At 40.3% G+C, this 16,376-nt stretch overlaps 1 protein-coding gene across 6 annotated transcripts in view; it reads left to right on the forward strand.

Moving 5' to 3' along the window:
- Window positions 1–16,376, forward strand: part of mast2 (microtubule associated serine/threonine kinase 2) — a 323,001-nt gene that overhangs the window by 209,755 nt on the left and 96,870 nt on the right. For all 6 annotated transcript variants that reach the window (XM_055641697.1, XM_055641698.1, XM_055641700.1 and 3 more), the window contains one exon: window positions 10,134–10,209. In XM_055641697.1, coding sequence (XP_055497672.1) covers window positions 10,134–10,209 — 76 coding nt within the window. The remainder of the gene's footprint in view (window positions 1–10,133; window positions 10,210–16,376) is intronic.

Consider the following 16,376-nt stretch of genomic DNA (forward strand, 5'->3'; position numbering starts at 1 on the left):
TGATTGACATGCGAGAGGATCTCAAGGTTTTTTAAACACTCAGAACTTTTTTAATTTTCATCGATGGGAAAAATTGTCAGGGCCAGCTCAGCGGAGGAGGACTTGTGAGTAAGATGGCCAAAAATCATAGCGATATATGGTAGCGTTTTTTCTAAAATCAATATACAGCGCAGACAGGAAGTGGTCAAGATGAGACTTTTAATTATATAGATATATGGTGGAACTGTGTGAAAATCGATGCTTAGGAGCATCTGCTTTGTTGCTCTTGAGTTCTTTTGTGTAATGAAACTGGCTGTTTTCCTGTGAGAGGATATATGTGAGCTATACTCTGTTGTAGCACAGATCTTCTAATTGAACACAATGTTGGTAACTTATAATTTTTATATGCTATTTAGAGAACACATTCATTTTGTTTCCTTGATTTTTGGCATCTTTTGCAAAAGCACACAATCAGTTTTCAGATGGGGATGTCTGCACTTTCAACAATCATGCCATTACTGCTTCTATCAGAGCTTGTTATCCTTTAACATGTAAATGTTAACAAATAACAGTTGCGGATGCAATTTGCAAAGGGAAAAAAAAGAAGCATCTTTCCACTTGCATATAATTCATTCTGCCATTTAAATAGTTCATGGAATCCTTTGATTAGGAGATGTGGCCTTTGGCATTCTTCCTGATTAAAGCACCTAATTTCAGCTAATTTACTCTGCTAGCTTGCTGTCAGATTTATTCAGCACTACTCTCCACCTTGGCTGGTGAAATTGTGATGAATTGGTAAGCCTGTCAGGTGTCAATGTGCTGACTATACTATTGTTCTCTTTGGCTTTTTGCTAGATTAGTATGAAATTTCTTATTGAAGAGTCTCAATTGTACAAGCTTAGAGTAGCATTTAAATGCTGAAAAAGCCACTGATATTTGCCAATTTTCTGGAGCACATTCACAGTTGATGGATTTATAATCAAAATTGAAGGATCCCGCCTGCTTTGTTTTATTATTCAGTGTTACTTACAGAATTCGCTTTGTATTCCCTTTTGGTTTTAAGTGGGCTGCATTTTTGTATGTCTGGCAGCTCATTGTGAATTGCACCATCTGGTGGCTATGTCAGCAACTCAAAAGATGGTAAAGTGGATAGCTGTAATTTTCCTGTTTGGCTTGTACTTCATTTTTGTGACAAGTCAGAACCATACAATGTTAGGAATCATATAAATGCATTGATATTAAAGTTGCATGGTTCACTACAATGGATTCTTCCTGAGTTTGTGCAAATGGAAAGCTATTATATCAAGTGTTCCACAATTAAAATTATTCTGTTGGATATAAACAGTTATGCATGTCAACATGCAAAACTTAGAAAACTAACAAAATTGTTTCAAATAAGCTGATTGCAACCAAAAATAGCTGAAAGAGTCACAAAGGATCTCAAATTTTTTCAGTTTACACCATTGAAATCACAATTTCACCCATTGTACCATTTATCTAATCGTGTTGCATCAGGTCGTGAATAGTGGTAGATAATTAGGCAGCTAACACGAGGAGGCAGCAGAAACATAAACATCCTTAATGATAGCAGTCCAGCATATGAGTACAAAGGAGGGAACTGGAACATTTATAGTCAGTTCCCTGGAAGTACTGAGAGGATGACCTATTGCATTTCCTCCTGCGATCACAGCCAATGCAGAAGTCATTTTGGCTACCCTTAACATTAATCAGATTACCTGCTGAAACATGGAAACAGCAGACTAAGATAACAGGCAACATTTCCGATAAAGTACCTGTGACATGCAGTCCAGAACATGCCTCACCTTGAATTAAACTATGGTATGTTTTGTTCATGAAAAATGGAACATATCTAATTCATCTAATTATCACCCAAATGATCTATTCTTAACCTGCAGTAAAATGACGGAAGGGGCCATTAAACCTTTCTTCTTCAGTAACCTGCTCACCAGTGTCTGGTTTGTGATTCATTAGGACCACTTGGTTCCTTTTCACTCCCTTGTTGCAAAATTCTGAAATGCAGTGGTAAGGTGAGAGAGATTCGCCTTCTGTATCTGCCCCTTCAGGCTTAGCATCAAAGAGTTCTTATGATAGCGTAATTAATGAGAGTCAAGTGGAAAATGTTGCCGTGGCTATATATTCCATTCCTGGGTCAGTGTCCTAGGCCCAACCATGATCAGCTGCTTCGTGAATGACCGTCATACTACCCGAAGGTCAAAGGCCAGGATGCTCCCTGATTGTCAATTTAATTCACAACACTTCAGTAAATTAAGTGAAGCCTATTCCTGCATTTAGCAGGACAAAACGGGTTAATAGGTGGCAAGCAACATTTGTATCAAGTGTCAGGCTTGGACCATCTTCAACAAGGAGTTTGGCAATTCACCTTTGATTGCCAGCGGGATTTTCATTGCTTAGTTTAGTTCAGTTTATTATTGCCAACCTTTTGTTGTTGCGTGCTATCTAGTCAGCGAAAAGAATATACATGATTACAATCAAGCCATCCAAAGTGTACACATGCAGGATAAAGGGAATAACGCCTTTCGCACTATCAATAACCTGAAGTATCCCCCCCCATCAATAACCTGAAGTATCCCCCCCATCAATAACCTGAAGGGTCACCTTTGACCAGAAGATCAACTGGGGCAGTAGAATAATAAATAATAGACAATAGGTGCAGGAGTAGGTCATTTGGCCCTTCGAGCCAGTACTGCCATTTAATGTGATCATGGCTGATCATAAATTTGAAAATAAGCCAGATCCTGAGTATTCTCCCAATCTCCCAATCCGCCAATCCCTTTCCATCACTTACAAAATGCATTTTGGTGTGAATGGAATGCTCTGCACTATCTGATGTGTGAAACTCCAACAACACTCAAAAAGCACAACACCATCCAGAAGAAAGGAGCCAATATTTTAGCACACCAGTCACTACCCTGAATATTCATTCTCTTCACCGCCAACACATTGTAGCACAGGTATGCCCCATCTACAGTGCCCTTCATGCTGTTTGGGACCAAGACCCATTATTTTATTATTTGCCTCTGTACTCCGCAATTTGAGATTTGTAATAGAAAGTCACATGTGGTTAAAGTGCATATTGTCAGATTTTAATAAAGGCCATTTTTATACATTTTGGTTTCACCATGTAGAAAGTTGTCATGTTTAGTATTTTGTTGCATATCCGTTGCATGCAATAACTGCTTGAAGTCTGCGATTCATGAGCATCACCAGTTGCTGGGTGTCTGCTCTGGTGATGCTCTGCCCAGGCCTGTGTTACAGCTATCTTTATTGCTTGTTTTGGGGGCTCATCCCCTTCAGTTTCCTCTTCAGCATATAAAAGACATGCTCAATTGGGTTCAGATCAGGTGATTGACTTGGCCACTCAAGAATTGACAATTTTTTTAGCTTTGAAAAACTCCTTTGTTGCTTTAGCAGTATGTTTGGGATCATTGTCTTGCTGTAGAATGAACCGACGGCAAATGAGTTTTGAGCTATTTGAACTTGAGCAGATAGGATGTGTCTATACACTTCAGAATTCGTTATGCTAACACCATCAGTAGTTGTGTCATCAATGAAGATAAGTGAGCTAGTACCTTCAGCGGTCATACATGCCCAGGCCATATCACCCCCACCAATGTGTTTCACAGATCAGGTGGTATGCTTTGGATCTTGGGCATTTCCTTCTCTCCTCCATACTTTGCTCTGGCCATCACACTGATATGTTAATCTTTGTCTGTGGTTGCTCTTTTGTTGCTCTTTTGTTGCTCTTCTTGCCAAACTGTAACCTGGCCATCCTATTTTTGCAGTTAACCAGTGGTTTGCATCTTGCAGTGTAGCCTTTGTCTTTCTGTTCATGAAGTCTTCTGCGGACAGTGGCCATTGACAAAATCCACACCTGACTCCTGAAGAGTGTTTCTGATTTGAGTATAGGAGCAGGGAGGTTCTACTGCAGTTGTACAGGGTATTGGTGAGACCACACCTGGAGTATTGTGTACAGTTTTGGTCTCCAAATCTGAGGAAATACATTCTTGCCTTAGAGGGAGTACAGAGAAGGTTCACCAGACTGATTCCTGGGATGTCAGGACTTTCATATGAAGAAAGACTGGATAGACTCGGCTTGTACTCGCTAGAATTTAGAAGATTGAGGGGGGATCTTATAGAAACTTACAAAATTCTTAGGGGGTTGGACAGGCTAGATGCAGGAAGATTGTTCCCGATGTTGGGGAAGTCCAGGACAAGGGGTCACAGTTTAAGGATAAAGGGGAAATCGTTTAGGACCGAGATGAGAAAAACATTTTTCACGCAGAGAGTGGTGAGTCTCTGGAACTCTCTGCCACAGAAGGTAGTTGAGGCCAGTTCATTGGCTATATTTAAGAGGGAGTTAGATGTGGCCCTTGTGGCAAAAGGGGGTATGGAGAGAAGGCAGGTACAGGATACAGAGTTGGATGATCAGCCATGATCATATTGAATGGCGGTGCAGGCTCGAAGGGCCGAATGGCCTACTCCTGCACTTATTTTCTATGTTTCTATCTGTCAGATAGGTGTTTGGGGATTTATCTTTATTATAGAGAGAATTCTTCTGTCATCAGCTGTGGAGGTCTTCCTTGGCCTGCCAGTCCCTCTGTGATTAGTAAACTCACCAGTGCTCTCTTTCTTCTTAATGATGTTCCAAACAGTTGATTTTGGTAAGCCTAAGGTGTGGCTGATGTCTCTAACAGTTTTATTCGTGTTTCTCAGTCTCATAGTGGCTTCTTTGACTTTCATTGGCACAACTTTTGTCCTCATGTTGATAAACCACAATAAAAGTTTCCGAAGGTTCCTAAGACTGGAGGAATGACTAGGTATTAGATTTACTAGAATGTTGCCTGGGTTTCAACAACTAAGTTACAGAGATAGGTTGAATAAGTTAGGTCTTTATTCTCTGGTGCAGAAGGTTAAGGGGGGACCTGATAGAGGTCTTTAAAATGATGAGAGGGATAGACGGAGTTGATGTGGACAAGCTTTTCCCTTTGAGAATAGGGAAGATTCAAACAAGAGGACATGACTTCAGAATTAAGGGACAGAAGTTTAGGGGTAATATGAGGGGGAACTTCTTTACGCAGAGAGTGGTAACGGTGTGGAATGAGCTCCCAGTGGAAGTGGTGGAGGCAGGTTCATTGGTATCATTTAAAAATAAATTGGATAGGCATATGGATGAGAAGGGAATGGAGGGTTATGGTATGAGTGCAGGCAGGTGGGACTAAGGGGAAAAAAAATTGTTCGGCATGGACTTGTAGGGCCGAGATGGCCTGTTTCCGTGCTGTAATTGTTATATGGTTATATGGTTTTGAGAGTTCTCTTATACCTCCATTAAGGAGGCAATTAAACACACCTGAGCAATTACAAACGCCTGTGAAGCCATGTGTCCCAAACATTATGGTGCCCTGAAATGGGGGGACTATGTTTAAACACTGCTGTAATTTCTACACGGTGCAATCAAAATTTATAAAAATACTTTAATAAAATCTGACAATGTACACTTTAAACACATGTGATTTTGTTCTATTATTAATCTCAAATTGTGGAGTACAGAGAGAAATAAATAAATGGGTCTTTGCCCCAAACATTATGGAGTGTACTGTACGTTTGTGCTCTGAAGAGTGTTGCAGAACAGCAAGACCTACACTAATGGTACAGGTACATAGTTCCCTAAAAGTAGTGACACAAATAAACATGATGGTGAAGAATGCATTTGGCATACTTAGTTTCATCGGTCAAGATGTCATGTTACAACTGTACAAGTTGTTGGTGACATCACATTTTGAGTGTTGTGAACAGTTATAGTAGCCCAGCTACAGGAAGGATGTCATTAAGTTGGAAAGTGTGCAGAAAACATTCTCAAGGATGTTATTGGGTCTGGAGGGCTTGAGTTATAAGGAGAAGCTGGATAGCCGGGAACCTTTTTCCCTGGAGCATAGGATGTGTTATAGAGGTATAGAAAATCATCAAGCGCATAGATATGCTGGGTAAGGTCATCTAAAACTGGAAGGCATAGATTTCAAGTGAGAGAGGGAAGATTTAAAAGGGACTTTCTAAAGGCCAACATTTTCATAGAGATGTTGGTGGGCATATGGAACAAGCTGCCAGAGTAAGCTGTGGAGGTAAGTACAATTGCCAGGTTTAAAATAAATTTAGACAGACACATATACATAGAAAAGGTTCAGAGGGCTATGACTATGCAAATGGGACTAGCTCAAATGGACATCTTGCTTGTCATGGATGAGTTTGGGCTTCAGGGTGTGTTTCTATGCTGCATGACTCCTTGAAATATGGAAAGTATAATGTGGGAATAGTGTAGGCTTGGTATAAATGAATACTGGAAGGTTGGTATGGACTTAGTTGGCAAAAAGATGTGTTTCCAGGATTTTTGATGCTACAATAATTATGTGGTTCTCCCCTCCCTTCACCCTCCCAGCCCATTTGCCTTCCATATTGACTCGGTTTTCATGCACATACATTTTTGCCTCAAGTCCGTTTCGTGGAATCTTATTAAAGTTAGGGGCTCTCACTTAACTTTTTTTCCCTGTTGCCAGCCGGGCAACCTAGGCAGTTTTTTAGGTTGCCAAATGACAGTTTAGGTAATCATTTAAGACGGCTTGCATGACACGTGCGATAATGTGCTCGGACGAAGTGCATGGTTACCAGTCGGAATTATGCTCAATGAAGCATTCACATATTATTTCTGCTTCAAATAAAGTCACAAACTAAACATATCCACCAATCAAGACATGATATATACCACAATGACATGCAGCAACATTATAATACAGTATCTCAACTCTTTACACATTGCAATTAATGCAATTTCAATTATTTCTTTCCACTTCCAAACAAAAATGTGGTTGGATTATTCAGCGTATGATCAACCTGTGTCAATAAATTCTGGACCATGATAACATATATGCTTAACCATGCACACTACAGATTGATGCAAGCATGTTTTCTGTGAACAACCGAAAATTATCATGACATGGCCATAGCATGGGTCGTTATTGCTATTGGTACAGAAACACTCTCGCTTCCCACATAATTTATCCACAACAAAATATGCAGGTTGCAAGGAAATATCAAAACTACATTTTATGATAATAGCAGTTAAAACCGACTATACCCATCTGACAGGTTAAACATCACCCTAACTGACAAGAGATGGTCAAAGGACATAACTGCAGCAAATGTTCTTTTGGTAATATGTTTAAAGGTGTCCAAACGCCACATTACCGGACATTCAGGTTAGATGTATGTGTTGTGAACAGCAATGAAGATACCCAGTTTGTACGCACCAGATTAAAAAAAAATTATTGATAACGCTGTTTCCATCATTCCCACTTCAGAATTAATGTTAAAATTTTAACTGAAATATCTCCTGACCAAATTTGTGATGTATATGACCGACTGTAAAAGTAAAATCTGGATAAATGCAACGTATAGTTGTGAATGTTTTCATTAAATAACTACTGTACTGATACTCTATTTTAAGAGCATTGATTTGCCGGTAAAATGAATTCTGTAATAACGTGTCAACGGTAGCAGTGACAATCGAACACTGCGGTTTTAATGTTTCACGTGTTCACAATTTTATTAATCCATCTTTATGGATTAAAAAAACCCCAAAACATTGGGAATTAAAACACATTTGGGGGGGGGGGGGGGGGGGGGGGGAGGCAAAAGGCAATCGGTGCGGAATGGATGGATTGAGGCTGGGGAATTAGTGCGTGTTGGTTGGAGTAGATAAAATTGTGAGGGGAGAACGCGGGGGATGTCAGTGGGGTTGAATGGGGGGACCAGTACAGGATGGACGGGGGGAATCTGTGCAGGGTGGATGGGGGGGGGGATCTGTGCAGGATGGATGGGGGGGGAATGAGTGCAGGGTGGATGGGGGGGGGGGGGGGGGGGTCAGTACAGGGGGAATGGGGGGGGATCAGTACAGGATGGATGGATGGGTAGACAAAAATGCTGGAGAAACTCAGCGGGTGAGGCAGCATCTATGGAGCGAAGGAAATAGGCAATGTTTCGGGTCGAGACCCTTCTTCAGACTGATATTCCCATTCTTATTGAATAGGGGGGGTTAGTACAGGATGAATGGGGGAGGTCAATACAGTGTGGATCGGAGGGTCTGTGCAGGATGAATGGGTGGATCACTACAGGATGGATGGGGTATAGGTGCAGGATAAATGGAGGGGGGTCAGTACGGGATGAATGGGGGGGATCCTTCCACTGTTTATGCTGGGCATCTGCAGGCTCTTTCCCATCAGTTCCCTGTGACCTGTAAAAGATTATTAATTTTCTCATGACGGGTTAAATTATTTAGTGCATCATTTGCTATTTTCGCTCTACTAGCATTTTTTTAAAGAATAGTGACCGTGCAACAACCTGTAAGACAGGTGGTTACAATGTTATTACCTTTACCAATTCTGTCAAGTTTTACTGCATATTTCTAAATTATTTTATAAGAATTGTATTTTTCTTCTGAAATCCAAAATACAATTGTGTTTGTATTCTTCAAGAACATCCCTTTGAACTTGCAATCTGCTTTACATCCCAATGTTATTTGGAAATTATGGTGATAGATTTTCTCATGTATTGTAATTTGATGGTTAAGTTGGGTTGAAGTATTAGGGCTGGAAATAAGGACTAATTATTCATTTTGAGACTGATGATATGTCTGCCCTTGAGTCACATTGCCCAATTATTCAGGCTGCCAGTTTTAAATCACATCATTGCTCACCATTATGTCCTTACTGCAATCAAGTGAATCTGGTCTTGTAGCCTTTTTCATGATTCAAATCCAAAGGCCGAATCTTAGTGCCCTGTTGATGTTTGTACTTGCCATTCCCTGAGTGATAAGGTCTTATTTATCTGCTAGTTTAAATTAGCACCAGGGCCAAGGACGTGGGCTGAAAGAGTGATGTAACCTATGCGTGATGATACTGCTGCACTGTTGCAATACCACATAGTGGTTTAATTTGAAATTGCATGTACCCTGCATGCAGTCATGCCTTTTCACAGAGGAAGAATTGTCAACATTGTTGCAAGTAAAAAAAAAACGAGCAGTTAGAGTTACTAATTATACTGAGTCAAGCAAATTTATGCTTTGAGGTTGGGGGTTCATTTGAAAGCAAGTTATCCAGTGGGCGAATGTTTTGAGTCCCATAATTGAAAGTCTGCAACTTGTACTTTTGTATTTTATACTGAAATATAGGGACAGCTTAGAATTAGAATTCCAAATTCAGTGGAAATGGTGGTAATACTTTCTTAAATAGTTGCACCCGTTAAAACGGTTCAAAATATATTAAAAGTTTTCAATATATTACTACCTAACATACAAAAAAAACCAAAATACTTGATTTGATATGTGTACCGTCATTTGCATGCAGAAGTGGCAATCGATAAAATGTATCGCAGTTAAGTTGCAAGGGAGTAATTGGGTCAGCCCACTTATTAAAATATATAAGTCTCTCCATACTCCTTCCTTGCTTATCTTTTTCAAGGGTTAACCAGATTTTTTTTTAATTGTAATTATCTTGCTGAATGAATAAATCATAAATTTATTTTACTTCCCTGTAGGCATGGCCAGATCAGATTTATGATAAACATTTTGTATTTCCTAGATATTGTTTGCCTATTTTTAATAATATTCACAGGTTTGGAATTTAATTGTTGTCAGTTTTCTGCCTACATTCCTGTCCTGATGATAGCAATTGCCTTGTAGGAGCACCATCCCTAACCACTGGTATTTTGGTTAAATAGCTATTAATGGTATATGAATCGTGACTACATTGTTCATCTGAGAGCCATGTTTGAGCACTTCCTGTGGGAAATGCTTGACAACTATTTAAGAACAGCAGCTCCGGTAGATATATCCCTTTCTAACTTAAGGGACAAAGGGCACCAAAGCAAATTGATGGCCTACTTTGCTAATTTAGCTGGGACCAGTTATCCTCACATAGTAGGGAAATGGAGTCCTAAATTACTGTAATCTCATTCATTGATCCTGTGAACCAAGTCACTTGGGAACAGATAAATATTCATATCTAAAGCACATTCCAAAACTTGTTGAAATTTGAGTATTTTATATATTCTCAATTTGCCAACAGGTAGCAGCCCTCTCGACAGTCCAAGGAATTTTTCTCCCAATGCAGCAGCTCATTTTTCATTCATACCAGCAAGAAGGTAAGATTCATTACTTCATTAAAAATGAAATAGTATGCACAGTGTTCTGGGTGTTGCATGAAATTTGCACATACTGCATGTGGAATTAGCGAGATGGTTGATATATAAAGAGATGATATATTTGGTTTTCATTTCTTTGCAACTTTTAAAACTTGCGCTCGACAATCAAGTTTTAAAATTTGTAATTAAGGAGCAGATGTATTTAACGTGTGCCTATCATCGTGAGATGATACAACTAATGTATTAAAATCAAAACAGAAATAAGATTTAGAATGCACAATTGTAGTGTAAACCTTTTCTTGTCACCTTTGTCAGGTAATAATATTATAATAATTGTAATAATCCAATGCTTCGGGGAGCTCACATATGGATGAACAGCATCATGGCATAATACAGTTCACATTTATGTTCAAAAAATTAATTCTGTGGGAGGTAAGGTATATTCTGCAATGAATTTTAAACATAAATGTGAACGATACTATAAATGTGAACTGTATCATACCAAAAGATGGGAGATAAGGTATATCTTCAAAAGGATAGTGAAACATAGAAATTTATGGACATTCAAACCACTATCTCCAAACCCTGCCAAACATAGAGCTATTTTATCTTAGTCCCATTTCCCAACTGTCAGTGTAACCTTCAGCTTTGCAAGTCTCAGTCAGGTTATTTTGAAATATAAATGAGCTTTTCTATCTCCATCATCATTTCAGACAGTGACTTGCAAACTCCCACTATTCTTCAAGTGAATTTTTTCCTCGAGGTATCACGGATCCATCATACCAGCCATCCATCCATCATAACTTAAATCTTTGTTCGCTAATCTGTGACTTCCCATCCATGGGAAGGTTTATTGAACCAAGCATTATATTTTTTGTTGCTATAATCTGAGCCTCAGTAGAAAATGGAAACATTTAATATGTCAAGGTGCTGTTAAACATATGTGATCCAACGATCTCAAAATTGTGGGTTCCTCAAGTGTTGCTATAATTTTATCTCTTAATTCCCATATTGTAATGGTACACCACTGGTCTTAAACTTCACTTTCTCAAAAATATAAGCTTGCAGATATTTGGACTGAAATAAAAAGTGAAAATGCTGGAAATACTTATTATTATTACAGGAAGCAATTGTGGAGAGAAGACCAGTTATGAATTTGGAATAATGGTCTTTCATCCCAACTGGGGAAAATTAGAAATTAAGAGGGAGGGAGCAGCAGAGAAAATAAAAAGGAAGGTATGTGATTTAATGGCAGTCAGGAGACTGAGCCATTGTCGCAAAGCCAACAGACTGGAACAGTTTTTGATGAGTTTTGGACTTGAATGTTATTTGCAGAACATCTCACAAGCTTAACTTCAGGTACAGATTTGACAGGGTGCACAGTAAATTCTAACGATTTAATGAAAAATACAGGCAAATAAATACAAAAGTTAGTTTTGTCAAAGTTAAAGAAAGGCTGGAGTAAGAATAAATTAACAAAAATGAGGCACGGTAATTACAAAAGTTCTTTCAGAAAAAGGTTATTGTCTTCAAAAATTGGGCTCTTAATTGCTTGAACCTGCTGCAGTAAAATTGATATGACTAATTTTTGCCTTTGCTCCATTTTTTTTTGCTTTTGGTGCATATCCACTGATAGTCTGGCAAATCACAATTCTTTGTGTTGATAGCTCAAATTGTCCAAGCAATCATAGGCTTTAGGGACAGAGATTTTCTTGTATCTTTTAATTATCTATTTTTCAATTCTACTCTCCCCTACTCGCTTCGACACTTGTGGGCAAGAGAAGACAGCAATATCTTAACTATCTTTTTGAAGGACTATTTTGGGTTAATACATGGTGGTCTGGGTAAGGTATGGTAGCAAATCCACAAAACATCTCAACTCTGAGAATTTTTCAAATTTGAAGCAGCCACCCTTGTAAGTCTGTCAGATTTAGCATTTGATTCTTCTGGCAGGCTACAATAATAAGCAAACAGACATTGCTGCTGACTTTTCTGCCGTATATGCAGTAGTTTTAATAAGGGCCTGCTCCTATAGGTAATACTGAAAGATTTTTTTAAGAAATGAAACATTAGGGAATAAACCTAATTGCAAGGAGTACAAGAAGTCCGTGGGAAAACAGTGAATGCAAACTACATTTTGTTGCTATGTCAAAGCTGTCAGGAATGCTTGTTGGTTGTTCAACTCCTTGCTGCAAGATCAATTGTTTCTTCCAGCAGATATTCTTTAATCAAAAGCTACCCGAGAGGCATTTAAATGTTGGTCAAGGTTCAAACACTTCTGATTCCACACAGCATTGAGTGGTGACAGAGAAAAATTACTCATATAATGAAAATTACTTTGTTTTAGAGTACAGACAATTATTCTCCAATGGCTTGTGGTTAACGTCATTATCTGGTGTAATTCTAGGTCAAGAGCAGCCACAGTTTTCCAGTTTAATGTATGTTGTGCGTTGAAAGCTGTTCTAGACTAAGTGGGACCCGTTGGGTCCCATGTTCACACCGGAGGGCTGGTCCCCCAACGCAATATTCCACCTCTTCACCAATTCCAATATTAGTGGCCAGTGGGGTGGCTTTCTGGTGCGCTAGTAAGGGTGTTGTGGACCAAAGGGACTGGTTGCCAGAGGGCTAGTATGGACATTGTGGGCCTAATGGATTCTTGGGCTGGCAGCTCAGGCACTCAGGCCTGGTGGGCTGGCAGCTCAGTCACTCCCGACGCATGCCTGGTGGCTGGCAGCTCAGTAACTCAGGCCTCATGGGCTGGCAGCTCAGGAACTGCCAGAAAGTCTGCTCAAAACAGGTGAGAGACTCTGTGAGAGAGAAGGGGGAGAGGGTGGAGAATCAATTTTAAACATTTTCATCTTTTTCTGCAAATCACAGCAATGAAGGAGGAAAGTCTATCCTGGCCTGGATCTCACAGGGACCCAATGAAGGGAGGGAGAAAATTACTGGGGTGAGGTTTAATACTTACAGAGGGAATACTTACTGATGGGCCGAAGGGACTCCTCCTGGGTTAGTACAGCCCTGATGGGCCAAAGGGGCTCTTTTAGGAAAAAAATCAGTGAAATCTCATTAAAAGGCACCTTTTCTGGGCTTTTCCTGGCCTGGCACGGGCCTTTTGGGCCAAAATGCTCCTCCTGGGCTAATACAGAAATTTAGGTCAAACGGGACAGGTTTCTCGGCTAATGTGAGCCGGAATTAGTGGTTTCATGCTGGCCAAACAACTCATTTAATTTCCATTTTAATTTCAAGCACAGGGCAGGCCGAACAGCTCATTGCATTTTCATTTCACTTCCATTGCCATTGCAGTTTCAAGCACGGGGCAGGCCGAACAGCTCATTGCATTTTCATTTCACTTCCATTGCAGTTTCAAACACGGGGCAGGCCGAACAGCTCATTGCATTTTCATTTCACTTCCATTGCCAATGCACTTTCAAGCACAGGGCGGGCCAAACAGCTCATTGCATTTTCGTTTCACTCCATTGCCATTGCACTTTCAAGCACAGGGCAGGCCAAAGAGCTCATTGCATTTTCATTTCACATCCATTGCACTTTCAAGCACAGGGCAGGCCAAACAGCTCATTGCATTTTCATTTCACTTCCATCACCATTGCTCTTTCAAGCACAGGACAGGCCAAACCGCACGTTGCATTTTCATTTCACTTCCATTGCCATTGCACTTTCAAGCACAAGGCAGGCCGAACAGCTCATTGCATTTTCATTTCACTTCCATTGCCATTGCAGTTGCAAGCTCAGGGCAGGGCAGGCAGCTCATTGCATTTTCAATTCACTTCCATCGCCATTGCAGTTTCAAGCCCAGGGCAGGCCAAACAGCTCATTGCATTTGCATTTCACTTCCATCACCATTGCAGTTTCAAGCGCAGGGCAGGCCGAACAACTGATTGCATTTTCATTTCACTTCCATCGCCAATGCACTTTCAAGCACAGGGCAGGCCAAACAACTCATTGCATTTTCATTTCACTTCCATTGCCATTGCACTTTCAAGCACAGGGCAGGCCAAACAGCTCATTGCATTTTCATTTCACTTCCATTGCCATTGCACTTTCAAGCACAGGGCAGGCCAAACAGCTCATTGCATTTTCATTTCACTTCCATCGCCATTGCACTTTCAAGGACAGGGCAGGCTAAACAGCTGATTGCATTTTCATTTCACTTGCATCACCATTGCAGTTTCAAGCACAGGGCAGGCTAAACAGCTGATTGCATTTTCATTTCACTTCCATCGCCATTGCACTTTCAAGCAGAGGGCAGGCTAAACAGCTGATTGCATTTTCATTTCACTCCCATCACCATTGCAGTTTCAAGCCAAGGGCAGGCCAGGCAGCTCATTGCATTTTCATTTCACTTCCATCGCCATTGCACTTTCAAGCAGAGGGCAGGCCGAACAGCTGATTGCATTTTCATTTCACCTCCATCGCCATTGCACTTTCAAGCAGAGGGCAGGCCAAACAGCTGATTGCATTTTCATTTCACTTCCATTGCCATTGCACTTTCAAGCACTGGGCAGGCCAAACAGCTCATTGCATTTTCATTTCACTTCCATTGCACTTTCAAGCACAGGGCAGGCCAAACAGCTCATTGCATTTTCATTTCACTTCCATTTCCATTGCACTTTCAAGCACAGGGCAGGCCAAACAGCTCCTTGCATTTTCATTTAATTTCCATTGCCATTGCACTTTCAAGCACAGGGCAGGCCAAACCACACATTGCATTTTAATTTCACTTCCATTGCCATTGCACTTTCAAGCACATGGCAGCCCAAACAGCACATTGCATTTTCATTTCACTTCCATTGCCTTTGCACTTTCAAGCACAGGGCAGGTCAAACAGCTCATTGCATTTTCATTTCACTTCCATTGCCATTGCACTTTCAAGCACAGTGTTGGCCAAACAGCTCATTGCATTTTCATTTCGCTTCGATTGCCATTGCACTTTCAAGCCCAGGTCAGGCCAAACAGCTCATTGCATTTTCATTTCACTTCCATTGCAATTTCAAGCCTAGGGCAGGCCAAACAACTCATTGCATTTTCATTTCACTTCCATTGCCATTGCAGTTTCAAGCCCAGGGCAGGCCAAACAGCTCATTGAATTTCTCATTTCACTTCCATTGCCATTGCACTTTCAAGCACACGGCAGGCCAAACAGCTCATTGCATTTTCATTTCACTTCCATTGCCATTGCAGTTTCAAGCCCAGGGCAGGCCAAACAGCTGATTACATTTTCATTTCACTTCCATTGCCATTGCAGTTTCAAGCCAAAGGCAGGCCAAACATCTCATTGCACTTTAATTAAGGGCTAACAAATCATTTATTGCAAGTACATTGCAGACTCACAGTTCAGTTGATTCACAGCTTCTGAATGAGTTGTGGCCTCTCCCTCGCGATCTTGCAGAGTGACTGAGCCACGGTACAGGCATCTGGGGGTTTTATAGTCCCCCCCCCCCCAGGAAGAGGCGTTATCTTCATTGCAGTTTGACAGGCGAGAGGATGTCAAGGTTTTTGAAACACTTATAACTTTTTTATCTTTCATCGATGGGAAAGATCTTCGGGGCCTGCTCAGCGGAGGAGGACTGTGTGAGTAAGATGGCCAGAAATCATAGCGATATATGGTAGTGTTTTTTCTAAAATCAATATACAGCGCAGATAGGAAGTGGTCAAGATGAGATTAATTATATAGATTAATTATTAATTATTTCCATAACTGCTTATAGATTTAACAGGAGAAATAAAACAATATTTCTTGCATCTGACCAATATTTCTGATAAAGAAAGACAGACGTATGTTTGCATAGTGCAGTTTATGTAATTTACTCTGTAAGCATTTGGCACGATTGAATTCAGTGTCTTTCTTTCCATTGCACTCGATATTCCTGACTAGTGTGCCTTCTGAGTACTTTCCATTTCAGAGTTTACTTAGGTGATAATTTGTGTTTTCAGAGAATTGAATTTGAGAATTGAAAGACATTTTGGCTAAAATTGGAGGTCAAAATTTAGCTCTATTTTTCATGCATATGCGGAATTTGCCTACGACATTATCTGTCCTCTATACAACTGACAAGTAGTCCTGTGGCCTCAATGTTAAATCCAGACTTCATTAAGTGTTTTAGATCAAAGTTGATTAGGGTAGACAACAATGCTGGAGAAGCTCA

The sequence above is a fragment of the Leucoraja erinacea genome, chromosome 10 (assembly GCF_028641065.1).
Source record: "Leucoraja erinacea ecotype New England chromosome 10, Leri_hhj_1, whole genome shotgun sequence".
Lineage (NCBI taxonomy): Eukaryota > Metazoa > Chordata > Chondrichthyes > Rajiformes > Rajidae > Leucoraja > Leucoraja erinaceus.